Source organism: Heterodontus francisci, chromosome 15, assembly GCF_036365525.1.
Source record: "Heterodontus francisci isolate sHetFra1 chromosome 15, sHetFra1.hap1, whole genome shotgun sequence".
Lineage (NCBI taxonomy): Eukaryota > Metazoa > Chordata > Chondrichthyes > Heterodontiformes > Heterodontidae > Heterodontus > Heterodontus francisci.
In genome coordinates this window covers 54,166,444-54,180,985 of record NC_090385.1, presented here as the reverse complement: position 1 = coordinate 54,180,985, position 14,542 = coordinate 54,166,444, and the positions used below count along the sequence as shown (strand labels likewise).

General features: G+C 40.9%; 1 protein-coding gene across 2 annotated transcripts in view; it reads right to left on the bottom strand.

Annotated features, from left to right (window-relative positions):
- The window catches only part of si:dkey-251i10.3 (uncharacterized protein LOC553498 homolog), a 48,817-nt gene that overhangs the window by 15,177 nt on the left and 19,098 nt on the right, over positions 1 to 14,542 (bottom strand). The window contains exons 7-10 of one of the 2 annotated variants that reach the window (XM_068047567.1): positions 11,357 to 11,476; positions 8,890 to 8,984; positions 6,082 to 6,205; positions 2,207 to 2,284 (exon numbers count right to left, since the gene is read on the bottom strand). In XM_068047567.1, the coding sequence (XP_067903668.1) occupies positions 2,207 to 2,284; positions 6,082 to 6,205; positions 8,890 to 8,984; positions 11,357 to 11,476 (417 nt within the window). The remainder of the gene's footprint in view (positions 1 to 2,206; positions 2,285 to 6,081; positions 6,206 to 8,889; positions 8,985 to 11,356; positions 11,477 to 14,542) is intronic. The other variant, XM_068047568.1, reaches the window with a different exon arrangement.

Genomic DNA, 14,542 nt, shown 5'->3' with positions numbered 1-14,542 from the left:
CAGTTTTATTCCACTTATATAATGGCAAAGATAGAAGGTCTGGAAAAGGTTCAGAGGAAGACCACTAGAATGAGATCCATTTTAAAAGCCTTTAGTTATCATGACAGGCTTACAGATCTGCAATTGTATACTCTAGAAAAACTCAGACTTTGGAAAGATTTGATCGAGATATTTAAAATAATGAAGGGGCTAGACTGTCCATGTGGATAGACTCTTTGAATTTGATAGGTCAGAAAGAATCAGGGTCATGCATACGAGATACATAATCACAGAAATAGACTAGATGCCATTAAGTTTTTCTTTTCGTAGAGGGTCACTGACCTCTGGAATAAGTTGCCAGTTTGTGCAGGGAGTGTGAATTTGTTGCAAAAGTGAGATGGAAGAGTTCATCCAGATCGATTCCTGAGATGAGAGGGTTGACTTATGATGAGAGGTGAGTAGATTGGGCCTATACTCTCTGGAGTATAGAAGAATGAGAGGTAATCTCATAAAACTTATTTAGATTCTGAGGGGGCTTGCCAGGGTAGATGCTGGGAGGCTGTTTGCCCTGGCTGGAAAGTCTATAGTACTAGGGAGCATAGTCTCAGGAAATTGGGTCAATCATTTAAGACTGAGATGAGGAAGAATTTCTTCACTCTTAGAGGATTATGAATCTTTGGAATTCTCTACGCCAGAGGGCTGTGGATGCTCAGAGTATATTCAAGATTGAGATAGAGTTTTGGACTCTGGGGAATCAAGGGATATGAGGATTGGGTGGGAAAGTGGAACTAAGATCAAAGATCAGTCATCTTCTTATTGAATGGCTGAGCAGACCAGAGGGGCCGTATTGCTTACTCCTGCTCCTATTTCTTATGTTCCTGGCTGAGGCTGGTATCACTGTGTATAAAAAGTAGGGAAGATGTTGGGTAATATGCCTCATGGTCACTGATCTCCTGCAACTCATTTTGATCAGAATGGGAGGGACTGGGGAGAGGTGGAGAGTAATTTTTGAGAATTCTTTCCTCACTAAAAATTAGTTTTTTTTCCCCTGGATTCTTGCCTCTCCAAGGTTATATGGCTGCTGGTGGGACCACTGGGGATATAATGCTTAAGTGGAACATGACTATAATGGGACAAGTTCAATTGAGTTATTTTTATTCTTTTGTGGAATGTGGGCGCCGCTAGCAAGGCCAGCATTTGTTGCATTTCCCTAATTGCCCTTGACAACTGAGTGGCTTGCTAGGCCATTTCAGAGGGCAGTTAAGAGTCAACCACATTGCTGTGTCTCTGGAGTCACATGTAGGCCAGACCAGGCAAGGACAACAGATTTCCTTCCCATAGGACATTAGTGAACCAGATAGGTTGATAATCAATAATATTGAGAACAGCTTTCAATTCCACATTTGTATTAATTAATTGAATTTATTTTTAACTGTCATGGTGGGATTTGAACCAATGTCCCCAGGACATTAGCCTGGGGCTCTGGACTATTTCAGTGATATTACCACTACACCACCGTCTCCCATGGTATCTATCTGTTCATTAATTTTGCATGTTTGGATATGTCATAATGCAAGATCATGATAATTGAGAATCTTCTGCATGAACAAGGAGGCAGTGGTGTAGTGGTAATGTCACTGGACTAGTAATCCAGAGCCCAGGCTAATGGTCTGGGTACACAGGTTGGAATCCCACCACGGCATTTGCCGAAATTCGAATTCAATTAATAAATCTGGAATTCAAAGCTATTCTAATGGTGATCATGAAACCATTGTTGATTGTTGTTAAAAACCCATCTGGTTCACTAATGTCCTTTAGGGACAGAAATCTGCTGTCTTCAGACCCACAGCAAATACACCTCAAACTTGCAAAAACGTCAGTCTTAAGAAAAGCTGAAGCACACTTATGAAATTAATTGGAGTGCTACAAAACCATGTAACACCTTAAATAGTAGCTTGCTACACTTAAAAGTCAAGAAATATTTATTGCAGCAGCAATATTTGAGGGCATGGAGAAATTGGCTACAAGCTTGCAAAGGTCTGTGTGCAAATGTGGTCACTACTAACCAAACTGCAGTGTACTTCTAGCAATTTCTGCTTTTATTTTAAGGCCACATCTTAGCACAAGTATTCACGATCCTCTTCTGAGGTTCTGTTTCTTGAGAATGCATTGATGGGCAAGATTGTGCAAGGCGACTGTTCGTCGTCAATTCCAAAAGAACACTTACCTCGGTATCATATTTCGCCATGATAACTTTAGATTTGGCCCATTTTCCACTGTTTTGGTGCCGAAGTGTCATTCGTTCCTAACAACGAGAGAGAAAAAAAGTTACTATACTTGGTCAACAATCCAGCTTTATTACAATTAAATTGTCTTCAAAATACAGACTGAGCATTAAGATTGTTACCTGTTTTCCATTATTTAACTCAGAAGGAAATTCTCACTGATTGTAGACAAGATTCTGAAATTATTCAGCTCAGAAACTCTAGTGCTGAGTTAAACCTTTTTAATAGTCAAACTGTCCTAAGACTTCCATAACATGCAAAGTAATTTCTAACCTACAATGGTGCAATAATGATGCAACAAATCTCCACCCTGAAAGCAACCCAGTCAGTTGGTTCTTCTACAAATTCAAATGTTCCTCATTTGTGTCAGGGACTGATGGATTGTGCTTCTGAAACTAAACAGTCTTTTCAGTGTGTCATTGGATATTACCACAGACCTGGTTGATCCAGTTTTTAAAAATGTTTTGTGAAAAGACAGACATTGTTTCAGTAACAAAACAATGACGTGTTTTCTTAGGCATTACTGAATGAATGCTATGCTAGTGGCAAGCGGAAGTGTGAATATGTGTCAACATGAAACATTATAGGCACTTAAATACCACTGGTGTCATTATGTACAGTCTACTGGCTTGCCAATTAAGGGCACCACACAGAGAATGTGTCCACAATCATTTGTTTCCTTTTACACAACGATCAGCTAAAATGCACTGTAGTGTAGAAATGGTGAATTGTTTTGATGTTCTGCTAAATAGTACAGAGATATGTTGATTGTCTGAAACACTTTGTCAGTACTGTATTATTTCAGCGAAGCATCTGTAAAGTGCTGAATGCACCCTGAACAGGGAGCAGTGTCATTTTACTGCTGATTAACCCTCTGACTGATGTCACGTCCATGGAAATTCTTGTATCTTTGGGATAGCCAGTTTACTGATAATTCACCCCATCACTACAAATACATCATTTTGAATCCTCACTTACCTGTGTGATTTTTGACAGGCTTTGTTTCAAACTATCTCACTTGAAATCTAGGTTCTAATCTGCCCCCACCACTCTCTTCAATCCTCTCTCCCCAGACACGCATTTTATTTTCTGCATCTCTTGATTACCCCCCTTTGCCTTGCCTCATTCCCTCTCTTACGTCTTTCCCTCATTTGCTCTATCCACCTATCCCTTGCAGTTAATGGTAGCTGAAATAAAAACATTCTGATGAAAGGTCACAGACCTGAAACATTAACTCCGCTTCTCTCTCCACAGATGTTGCCAGATCTGCTGAGTATTCCAGCACTTTCTCTTTTTATTTCAGATTTCCAGCATTTGCAGTATTTTGCTTTTAAATAATGGTAGCTGCTTTTTGTCTCTTAAAACCAAGCAATGCCACCATTCCAGGGTGGACCATCTGGCTTCTCTTCTGCTGCAGGATGGGTAGCATTGCTTGTACCAAGAAGAAGCCCCTCACACCATTTGCTCCTTTGGAAGATTCCAGATCAATTGATTAAAAACTGAATGTACAAGGCAAGACCCTTGCTGGATATGGTGGTTAAAATTAGATAAATAACAAATTATTCAAAAGACATACAAACAAGTTTATCGTTTGACATGTCAATTACAAAACCATTGTTTAGGAGGTAAAATCCATTCACGGACATTAGTTTTTAAATGGTCCGTGCCCATAATTTCAACATTAACAACACTCAGAAATTCACCTGAGAATGATGCTTGGTTGAACAACAAAATTCTCTTTGCCATCAGTTATCATTAAAACAGGATGACTGGAACATCCCACAATTTTCTTACTTGATGAACTGAAAAGAAATGTCTAATGCAACAATGCTTTAACCAAGTTTGCGTCTTGCCCTTGCTAATCCAATTATAATGAGACTGGACGTAGGTTGACCACTTTTGGAAAAATGTTTCCTCTATTCTCAAAAAATGGGCCCAACTATACTTCCTAACATTGGGAATTATGGCCGTATTAGTTTTTCCCTTATCCAACAAAAACATAGTTTAATCAAGGGCTACTCTTCACACATCCCCCATGAAGCTTCTCAACCAGGACATTATACATGTAGGTTTCAGAAGATCTCTCAACGAGTTTAGGATTTTAGCTTGACCCCCAAATTATGTTCTCATATCACCTACAAAATGATATCTTCAGGACATTTCTGCAAATATGAAAATAAAAGACAAGCCCAGAAATGCTGCAAAGAAATCTGCAGGAAAAAAATGCTCATGCTAACAAACTGGGGACACTGGGGAGCTAGAGAAGACAAGCTAACATCAAGCTCAGTATTGATCATTCACTTATTAGCCTTCTCTTCAAAGAGAAAAATCAACCTAAAAGACCAAACAATGTGGGCTGAAGATGAGGGCTTCATTCTTCCCAATGTTTAACTGAAGGAAACTGGCTCATCGAAGCCTGGATGTCAAACAAGCAATCTGACTGCATAGAGCAATGAAGGAGTTGAGACAGGTGGTGGAGAGGTAGAACTGGGACTGGCCAGCATGCAAGTGGATGCTGACCCCATGTAGTCAGATAATTCCACCAAGGGGCAGCATATAGATGAGGAAGAGGAGGGAGCTAAGGATAGATCATTGGGGAACTCTGGAGCTAACAGCATGGGGGTGGGAAGAAAGCCATTGTTGGAGATGCTCTGGCTGTGATTTTGATTGATAAGAATAAAACTAAGCAACGACAGTCCCACTAATCTGGATAATGGAAGGGATTTGGAGGAGGTTGGAGAGGTTGACTATGTCTATGGCCGCAGTGAGGTTGAGAACAAATGCATTACAGTCTCAGAGCATCTCATTTGTAAAAAAAACTTGCATTTCAACAACACCTTTCACAACCTTATGACATCCCAAAGCACTTTACAGGCAATGAAGTACTTAAGAAGCATATTCACTTTTGTAATATAGGAAAGTCAGCAGCCAATCAGCCCATAGCAAAGTCCCACAAAACAGCAATGTGATAATTGATCAAAAAACATTTTTTTTGTGATGTTGACTGAGTGATAAATATTGGTCAGGACACTAGGGATAATGCCCCTGCGCCTCTTCAAAATAATTCCATGGAGTCTTTTACGTTCACCTCAGAGAGTCGACAGGGGACCTGGTTTATTATTTCATCTGAAAGATGGCACCTCTGGCAGTGCAGCATGCTCTCAGTACTGCATTGCAGTGTCAGCCTAGATTTTTTGTGCTTAAGCCTCTGGAGTGGTACTCGACTCCACAAGCTCTGACTCAGAGGAGAGTGTGCTACCAACTGGGCCACAGTTGACACAACTTTGAGGGTCGTTTCAGCGTTGTAATAGTGAAGCCTAAACATTACACTGTGCAATATTAAAATAAACAGATTAATGCCCCTTTTAGTGTTATAAGAAGTTATGTTAAACATTCATAAAAATCATATTGACAGCATGATGTCAAGGCTAAATACTTCACTGTCTTCAACAAGGAACAAAGAAAGAGGTTCTATAAACTATAGTACGTAATTAAAACAGTAGTTAAAATTTTAGTACAAAAACAATCTTCAACTTGTAACTAAATCACACAGTGCACTGTGCGCATGATCTTGCCAAATTGAGAACAGACAGGAAGATTGGTTGATTTGACCTCCCTTTAACCAATTTGCCTCTCCCACGTGTGCCTATTAAGAAAGGTTTTGGTTATTATCAAAGCATTTTGAGTGTGCATTATTGTCACTGTTCATTGGTTTTTGGATGTACTGAATGAATAGTAGCAATAATGCAAGCCTAAGTGACTATGTTCCAGTAGCTAAAATAATAGACAGGACATTAAATTGGATGCGATTTTCCACCTCCATTCGTGTTTGCTCCATTTTCTTCAGTTCTTCAAGAGCTGCCTCAGGATTAGCCTTCCTTAGTTCTTCAAACTGCTTCAAAACCTCCTTCTGCTTAAACTTCTTCAACACTTTGTGGAATCTGCAAATTTCAATATTCACTGTGTAATAAACAGCTTACAGGAATCAGACTAACAGGCGAAGCATTACTTTATACACAAGTTTACAATTAATAAGCAGTATACCAGGACCATTATATGCTTAATCTTTGCACGTATGTGGTTTTGTGGTTCTATATTTGGATGATATTCAATTTTTTTTGCATGTATCTGGTTGATAATTTGAATTTTTTTATACCAAACTCTTCTATGCCAGTAACATTTTTAAACTGAATTATGCCAGATATAGAAATGCTTTTTATAGGTAGTTGGATGGCTTACTTGTACATATCAAATGTCATTTATTGTTCATCACAGAATGAGGGCATCGCTGACAAGATCAGCATTTATTGCCCATACCTAACTGACCTTGAGAAGCTGATGAACTACCTTCTTGAACCACTGCAGTCCATTTGGTGTAGGTACAGCCACAGTACTAACGAGTAAGGAGTTCCAGAATTTTGACTCACTGACAGTGAAGGAATATTGATATATTTCCAGGTCAGGACAGACAGTGACTTGGAGGAGAACATACAGATGGGGATGCTCCCATGTGCCTGCTTCCCTTAGTCTTCGAGGCATTAGCGGTTGCAGGTTTGGAAGGTGCTGTCGAAGGAGCTTTGGGGAATTACTATAGCGCATCTTGTAGATGGTACACACTGCAGCCATGGTGTGCCAGTGATGGAGGGAGTGCATGTTTAAGATGGTGGCGTGCCAATCAAGCAGGTGTTTTGTTCTGAATGGTGTTGAGCTTCTTTGAGTGTGTTGGATCTGCACTCATCCAGTCAACTGGATCACATTCCATTACAGTCCCTGACTTGTGCCTTGTAGATAGTGGAAAGGTTTCAGGGAGTCAGGAGGCTAGTCACTCGCTGCAGAATAACCAGGCTCTGAAATGATCTTGTACATACAGTATTTATGGTCAAGTTACATTTCTGGTCAATGGTGACCCACCCAGGATGTTGATAGTGGGTGATTCAGCGGTGGTAATGCTGTTAAATGTCAAGTGGAGGTGGTCCGACTCTCTCTTGTTGGAGGAGGTCATTGTCTGGCACTTAAGTGACAATAACATTCGTGCCACACATCAGCCCAAGCCTGAATGCTGTCCTGGTCTTGCTGCATGTGGGCATGGACTGCTTCATTGGCTGAGGAGATGCAAATGGTATCGAACACAGTGCAATCATCAGCTAATGTTCCTACTTCTGACCTTATGGCGGAGGAAAGGTCATTGATGAAGCAGCTGAAGATGTTTAGATCAAGAACACTCCTGCAGTGATATCCTAGGGCTGAGATGATTGGCCTCCAAAATCTATACCAAAATTTCTTTCGACTACGTATGGCTCCAGTCATTGGTGAGTCCCCCCACCCAGATTCCCAGTGACTTCAAACTTACTAGGGCTCCTTGATGCCAACCCCGCTTTGGTTTTCTCACATCATTTACAATTCTCTCAATAAAGAAATGAGCAGAGGAACTCATTACCAGAAGAAAACTGGAACAGACGGTCATCACTTCTGAAATTTGCAGTTACTTGTGTTTTATACAACTGAAAATTTTTTGCCAGTTTTCTCCCCTCATCCGAGCACATACCTCTGCTGGAATATGTTATCAATGGTCAAGGCGTCTTCAGATATCTCATCCAAGTGACCATTCTTTAGTGGGACTCTAGCCAGTTGAGTTTCAGCAGATTATTCCAGCTAAACATGATTTTGCTCTCATTAGATGTTCATGTACTGACTCATACACAGAGATCAGAATCAGGAAGGACATTCTCTTCTTTAACCAGAGATTCTAAGGACAATTTCAGTGCCACAAAAGCTGCAAAACTGGGATTATAGGCCTCAGCACAAACCAGGATCAAATTTAGTTAGTGGGCTCTGTGATACAATGGGCTGAATCTTGCGGTAAAAGCAACAGCATGTTAACAATGTAGCTGTTAATAACGTGCAAACCAACCACAAATTCACGGGATTAAGAGAAACGTGAGTTGCAAATCTCCAGAACCTGCTGGTTGATTTACATCACTCCGATTTTTGCTTCGCACAAGCAGCATCTTGCCTTTAGCCTCCTGGTTTTTTCAAAAAAAAAAGAATTTGCTTTATTTGCACATTAATTGCCCATTAAACTTACCACAGAAAGTCAAGTCTGGTAATTAACAGCACAGTACCTTTTAAAGGATGTGATAATTGTTAACGACTGTCAACCAACCTCTCTGTCCAAATATTAAACAATTTAAACTGTGGAATCTTATTCCTTCAGGTAATGAATTGTTCTTAGAGATTTTAAAATTTTTGATTTTAACCATTTTTTTGCTATTCCTGTCTCTTTTTTGCTCTCACAATTCAATCTTCCTTTCCCTCTCTTTCTCATTTCTGTACCTCATTTAACTTTAATTCACTCATCCAGTCATTCCTGCATCTTTCTCAATCTTATTAAGGAGATACTGTTAGTCCCACCATTCACTGAGGTCCTAGATGCCCCATTGCTCTCACCACACCATTATCAGCTTGCACTTCTACCAGGTTACGGCGCAAAAATGTTGAGAGTTGAAGGCTGCAGAACAAGGCTGCAAACAGTTGCCCTGCTCCAGCAAGATCCGGCCCATTATCTTGTCAACTTAGCACTAGATTTTCTCCATTAAAAAGCTAATTCTAAAACCGAAAGTCTTACTTTTTGCTCTTTATTTTCTTTGCTCTTTTCGCTTTAGCTTCATAGTATGACTGAAGGACCCTTGCTTTCTGCAGCTCAGCTCGACGTTCTTTTGCCTAAAACAAACCAAAAAGTCATACGTGAGTCTACGAAGTAGAAATTAATTGAAGCCCAGTTTCAGGCTCAAAGATGGTTACAATTCATGCCCGAACTGGAAGGCCCAAGGTTAGCATGAAACTTGGCCTCATCTAAATAACCAGTTGAGCCTCCACATGAAACTTGTTCTTTTGCATTAATTAATTTTGGGTCATCTGTCTCACAGCAGCAGTCTTAGGCAAATGCTGAGAGGGAGCGGTGGCAGGGGTGGAAAGGAAGGATAACTGCAAGGGGTCCAATCATGGCTAGCAGGAGTGCTGTGGAACCTTATTTTTTAAAATTCATTCATGGGATGTGGGCGTTGCTGGCCAGGCCAGCATTTATTACCCATCCCTAATTGCCCTCGAGAAGGTGGTGGTGAGCTGCCTTCTTGAACCGCTGCAGTCCATTTGGGGTAGGTATACCCACAGTGCTGTTAGGAAGGGAGTTCCAGGATTTTGACCCAGCGACAGTGAAGGAACGGCGATATAGTTCCAAGTCAGGATGGTGTGTGACGTGGAGGGGAACTTGCAGGTGGTGATTTTCCCATGCATCTGCTGCTCTTGTCCTTCGAGGTGGTAGAGGTCGCGGGTTTGGAAGGTGCTGTCGAAGGAGCCTTGGTGCGTTGCTGCAGTGCATCTTGTAGATGATACACACTGCTGCCACTGTACGTCGGTGGTGGAGGGAGTGAATGTTTGTGGATGGTGTGCCAGTCAAGCGGGCTGCTTTGTCTTGGATGGTGTCGAGCTTCTTGAGTGTTTTTGGAGCTGCACCCATCCAGGCAAGTGGAGAGTATTCCATCACACTCCTGACTTGTGCCTTGTAGATGGTGGACAGGCTTTGGGGAGTCAGGAGGTCAGTTACTCGCCGCAGGATTCCTAGCCTCTGACCTGCTCTTGTAGCCACAGTATTTATATGGCTACTCCAGTTCAGTTTCTGGTCAATGGTAGCCCCTTGGATGTTGATAGTGGGGGATTCAGTGATGGTAATGCTATTGAATGTCAAGGGGCACTCCTGCACCTCTTGGTTACACATTAAATTTAAATGAAAATGACTGAAACATACAACAGACGAGTCCTACGCCGCTCTGCAGGAGACCAATTTCCGCCTGTAAAAGAGAGGCCTAACACTTCTGCTAGGCGCCTGATGAATCATCCAATGCAATTTCATCTTTCAGGACTTCAGTTACCAAAATTGTGCCTCATTGCACCAGTTTTCTGTTTGTAAGATTGATGCAACAAGGTCCAATTTCTACCCCTGCAGTTCAAACTAGTGTAACTAACTGGTTCAAATCTGATAAATTTAAACTTAATTTTGAATCTTTTTAATGTACTCTCCTATGTTTTTGCCACCAATGATTTTCCAGCTATTATTTTTAATGGCTGGAAAACTAGTCAGCTGGGAGCAGAAAGTCCAAGGCAATAAAAGTAAAAATGCACAACAGAACAGAGTGCAGATTAGTGGCAGTATAGCAAGCTTCAAATTAATTGCAAAACTAAAGGGCGTGGTATTGGTGGGGGGGGGGGAGGGGGGGGTGGGTGGGTGGAGGTTGTGGATTCAGATTACATGAAAATTTTGAAATTAAGTAAAGATTTTGAGGAATCAGTTGGGCTTTGGACTATTCTCTGATGGTACTTTTGTAAATATGTGTGGCGAATGGCACTGATTTTGAATGTCTTTAGTATCTGATTAGTGAACCAGTTTGGTTAACTTAACATGTAATGATTGTTTCAGTAACAGAATCATTTGCCCTTCAGACACGAGGAAGAAAGCCTTTAAGATACAGCTTTTTTCCCAAATGTGATGCTTTAGGCACACACTAGAGACCACACTTTTAGCTGTGTGGATACACGTGCATTATATTAAAAAAAAAGATGGTTGGCATCATCTGGGTAAGTGCACTTTTTTGTGAATCCTCAGGCTTCTCAAGGTGGGAGATGTTAGTACTGAGGATTTCAACACTTTCTAGTTCAGGCACCCAATGTTCAATGCAGAGCAAAACTCCCTCCAATCTGCCCAAAACTCTAAAGATCACTTCCCACTGCACTAGTGTAACATTTCCCATTCTTAACACCTTCTATCCTTTGGTCTTTCTCAGTAATAATGTAAATTTAATGTTACGCTGTGGCCTGTCCTACTGGGGATTGGATTGAGAATGCCCCAGTTCATTTCATGCAGCACCTTTACAGCCAACAGAGAAATCTTTTGTCTTATCCATCTGGCTGGATTTGGACTCCACTCCCAAAGATGAAAGGTCAGGGTCTAATTAGTCCACTGAATCATTTAGTGACTCAACAAATGTAGTTGTGATATAATTTCTATATAATGTTGCATGCTTAAGCATGAAGCATACCTCCTCCAGACTCATAGCTTGGAGGGAAGCCTGTTCTGGAGCTGTCAACACTGGCAGAGTCAGGGGCTGCTTGTTCTTGTGCAACAAGTTAAAAATCTCCTGTTCCAAGGGTGTCCGTGCCTGGAATAAACAAATAAAATTATGGACAAATCATCTTGCAGAGATTATTTTTAAATTTCTCCCCTCCTCTGCTGCAGCCAGTAACTCATGCTGGTGTAGCGTCACAGGCATTAGTAAATATGTCACCTCACCTGTGAAATTAAAGGAAATGTGGTTGCATGTATAGGGAGGAGGTTAGGGGACAGAAAGCAAAGTTTAGAAGTAAGATGAAGTTTAGATTGGAAAGATTTGTTGAGTGGTGTTCCACAGGATTGATGTTGAGGCTGATCTTATTCACTAAATACATAGTGTTTCACGCATAGGAATTGAGGGAATAATATTGAAATTCGCTGATGACATCTAATGGGAAATGATAAATTGTGACAAGGATTATGAAAAACTAAAAGGAGGACATAGATGGGCAAGCAGATCAGCAAATACAATGCTAATGTAGAGAAATATAAAGTAAAATACTACAGAAGAATAGGGAATGGAAATAAACTCTAAGATGGCAAGATTTTAAGCAAGGTAAGAGAAGCTTTCTTATGCAAATACATAAGCCGTTAATGGTGACTATGCAAGTAGATAAGGCCCAAAAATACAAAAGCACGGATTTTGTTTTCTATCTAGAAGAATAGAAAAGCAGTATTAATATTGAATGGAGAGCGACTGCAGAACTCAGTGGTACAAAGGGATCTGGGTGTCCTGGTACAGGAATCACAAAAAGTTACTATGCAGGTACAGCAAGCGATTAGGAAGGCAAATAGAATGTTGTTTATTGCAAGGGGAATAGAAAATTAAAGTAGGGAAGTTTTGCTACAGCTGTACTTAGTTAGAGCACATTTGGAGTACTGTGTACAGTTTTGGTCTCCTTACTTAAGAAAGGATAAGATTGCATTAGCAGTTCAGAGAAGGCTCACTCGACTAATTCCTGGGATGAAGAGGTTATCTTATGAGAAAAGGTTGAGCAGCTTGGGCCTACACCCTATGGAGTTTAGAAGACTGAGAGGTTATCTTATTGAAATATATAAGAACCTCAGGGGACTTGACAGGGTGCATGCTGGAGGATGTTTCCACTTATGGGCGGGACTAGAACTAGGGGACGCAGTTTAAAAATTAAGGGGTTTCCCATTTAAGACGGAGATAAGGAGAAATTTTTCTCTCTCAGAGGGGCATTAGTCTTTGGAATTCTCTTCCCCAGAGAGCAGTGGAGGCTGGATCATTGAATATATTCAAGACTGACTTAAATAGATTCTCGATAGACAAGGGAGTCAAGTGTTATGGGGAACAGAGAGGAAAGTGGAGTTGAGGCCACAATCAGATCAGCCATGATCTTTTTAAATGACAGAGCAGGCTTGAGGGGGCCGAATGGCCTACTCCTGCTTCTAATTCATCTGCTCGTATGAAGCATGGAATATAAAAGCAAGATCTTGGTTAGGCTGCAGTTGTAGTATTGTGTACAGTTCTGACATTCCATTATAGCAAGTATATAAAAGCAATGGGAAAGATGTGGTAAATTCACCAGGTTATTACCAGGGATGAAAGTTACAGTCATGGAGAGATTTGAGAAGTTAGGGCTTTTTTCCCCCCGACTGAGAAGTTCTTCAAAATTTAAAGTGTGATAAGGTAAATAATGATAGCTTGTGTTCACAAATAGCTATAAAGGGGTACACATTTAGATCATAGAAAGAATGAATGGAGAGTTAGAAAAATATCTTTGCGGAGAGGATGGTTTGAACATGTAAATGCTTACTACAGACTCTTGTCAAAAGATTCAAAACATTGCTTTTAAAAGAAATTGATCAGCTGCTTGAAAAATAATTATCAAAGTGGGAGCGCGGACAAGAATGGGAATGGAGTAAAATAGCAATGCAAACAAATGGTTCGTTTCTGTGCTCTAACAGTTTATAATTCCTCACATGGCCATTCTTTATGTACAAGTCCATAAAGTGACTGTCAGTAGGCTATTTTACCACAGAAGGTATCACAGCTAAGATCAACTCTGTCCTCACCCAACATCTGCATGTGCACTTTGCAGCAAGGATGGATGGGGAGGTCACATGAAACCCTTTAAAAGTTGAACACTGGCTGTTTCCTTCTCTTTGGCCTGAGCCATTGAAACCAGTTGCAATATCTATCTGTTGCCCTTGGTGAGATCAACTAAGTCAGTATCAGGCATCGAAGCTCCAGCCTTCTTGACCTGAATGGCTCAGTCACTCGCTGCCTTAACTGGATAGAAATCAAGGGATCCACAAATCTTATTTCTCCTCAGCTATATATATTGCAAAGAAAGTATGTATACACAAGACAGAAATGGGACACTGGCTCATGACAATAACTTCCTGCATATTGAGCTCCTTGACTGAATCATATTTGGCCTCCTTCTGGGCTGTAACATCCTATTCTGTGATTCAATATACATATAGGAAGATGTCAACCCATGGACAGGTTCTGTCCTATAGGGGTAGTGAATTGATCCTGCACCATTCCCAGACAGCTGTGAGAGTTTCACCTTTATAACCTTTAGGCCCCAGCTGGAGTATTGCATCCAGTTCTGGTCACCACACTTTAGGAAGGATACGATGGCCCATGACAGGGTGCAGAGATTATCAGAATAGTCCCAGGGATGAGGGATTTTAGTTACATGGTTAGGTTGGAAAAGGAGGGGTTTCACTCCTTAAAACAAAGGAGATGGAGGGAAGATTTAATAGAAGTGTACAAGATTATGACAGGCTTAGATAAGTTAGACAAGGAAAAACTGTTCCCATTAACTAATGGTACAAGGACTAGAGGATAGAGTTTGAAGATTTTGGGCAAGAGATCAAGGGGGAATATGAGGAAAAAAAAACTTTTTTTACACAGCGTGTGGTGATGACCTGGAAATCATTGGCCACAAGAGGTGGTGGAAACAGAGACAATCAATGACTTCAAAAAGAAACTGGATGGCCACTTGAAGGAAATAAGGCCTCCTGTGCTGTAAATGACTATGAAAAGAAATGTTTTCTGGCACAGAACTATGCAGTTCAATTGAGCCTTTGTTGCTTCTAGGTAATGAGGACCGTATCACTGTTGCTGGCGCATGTGGTT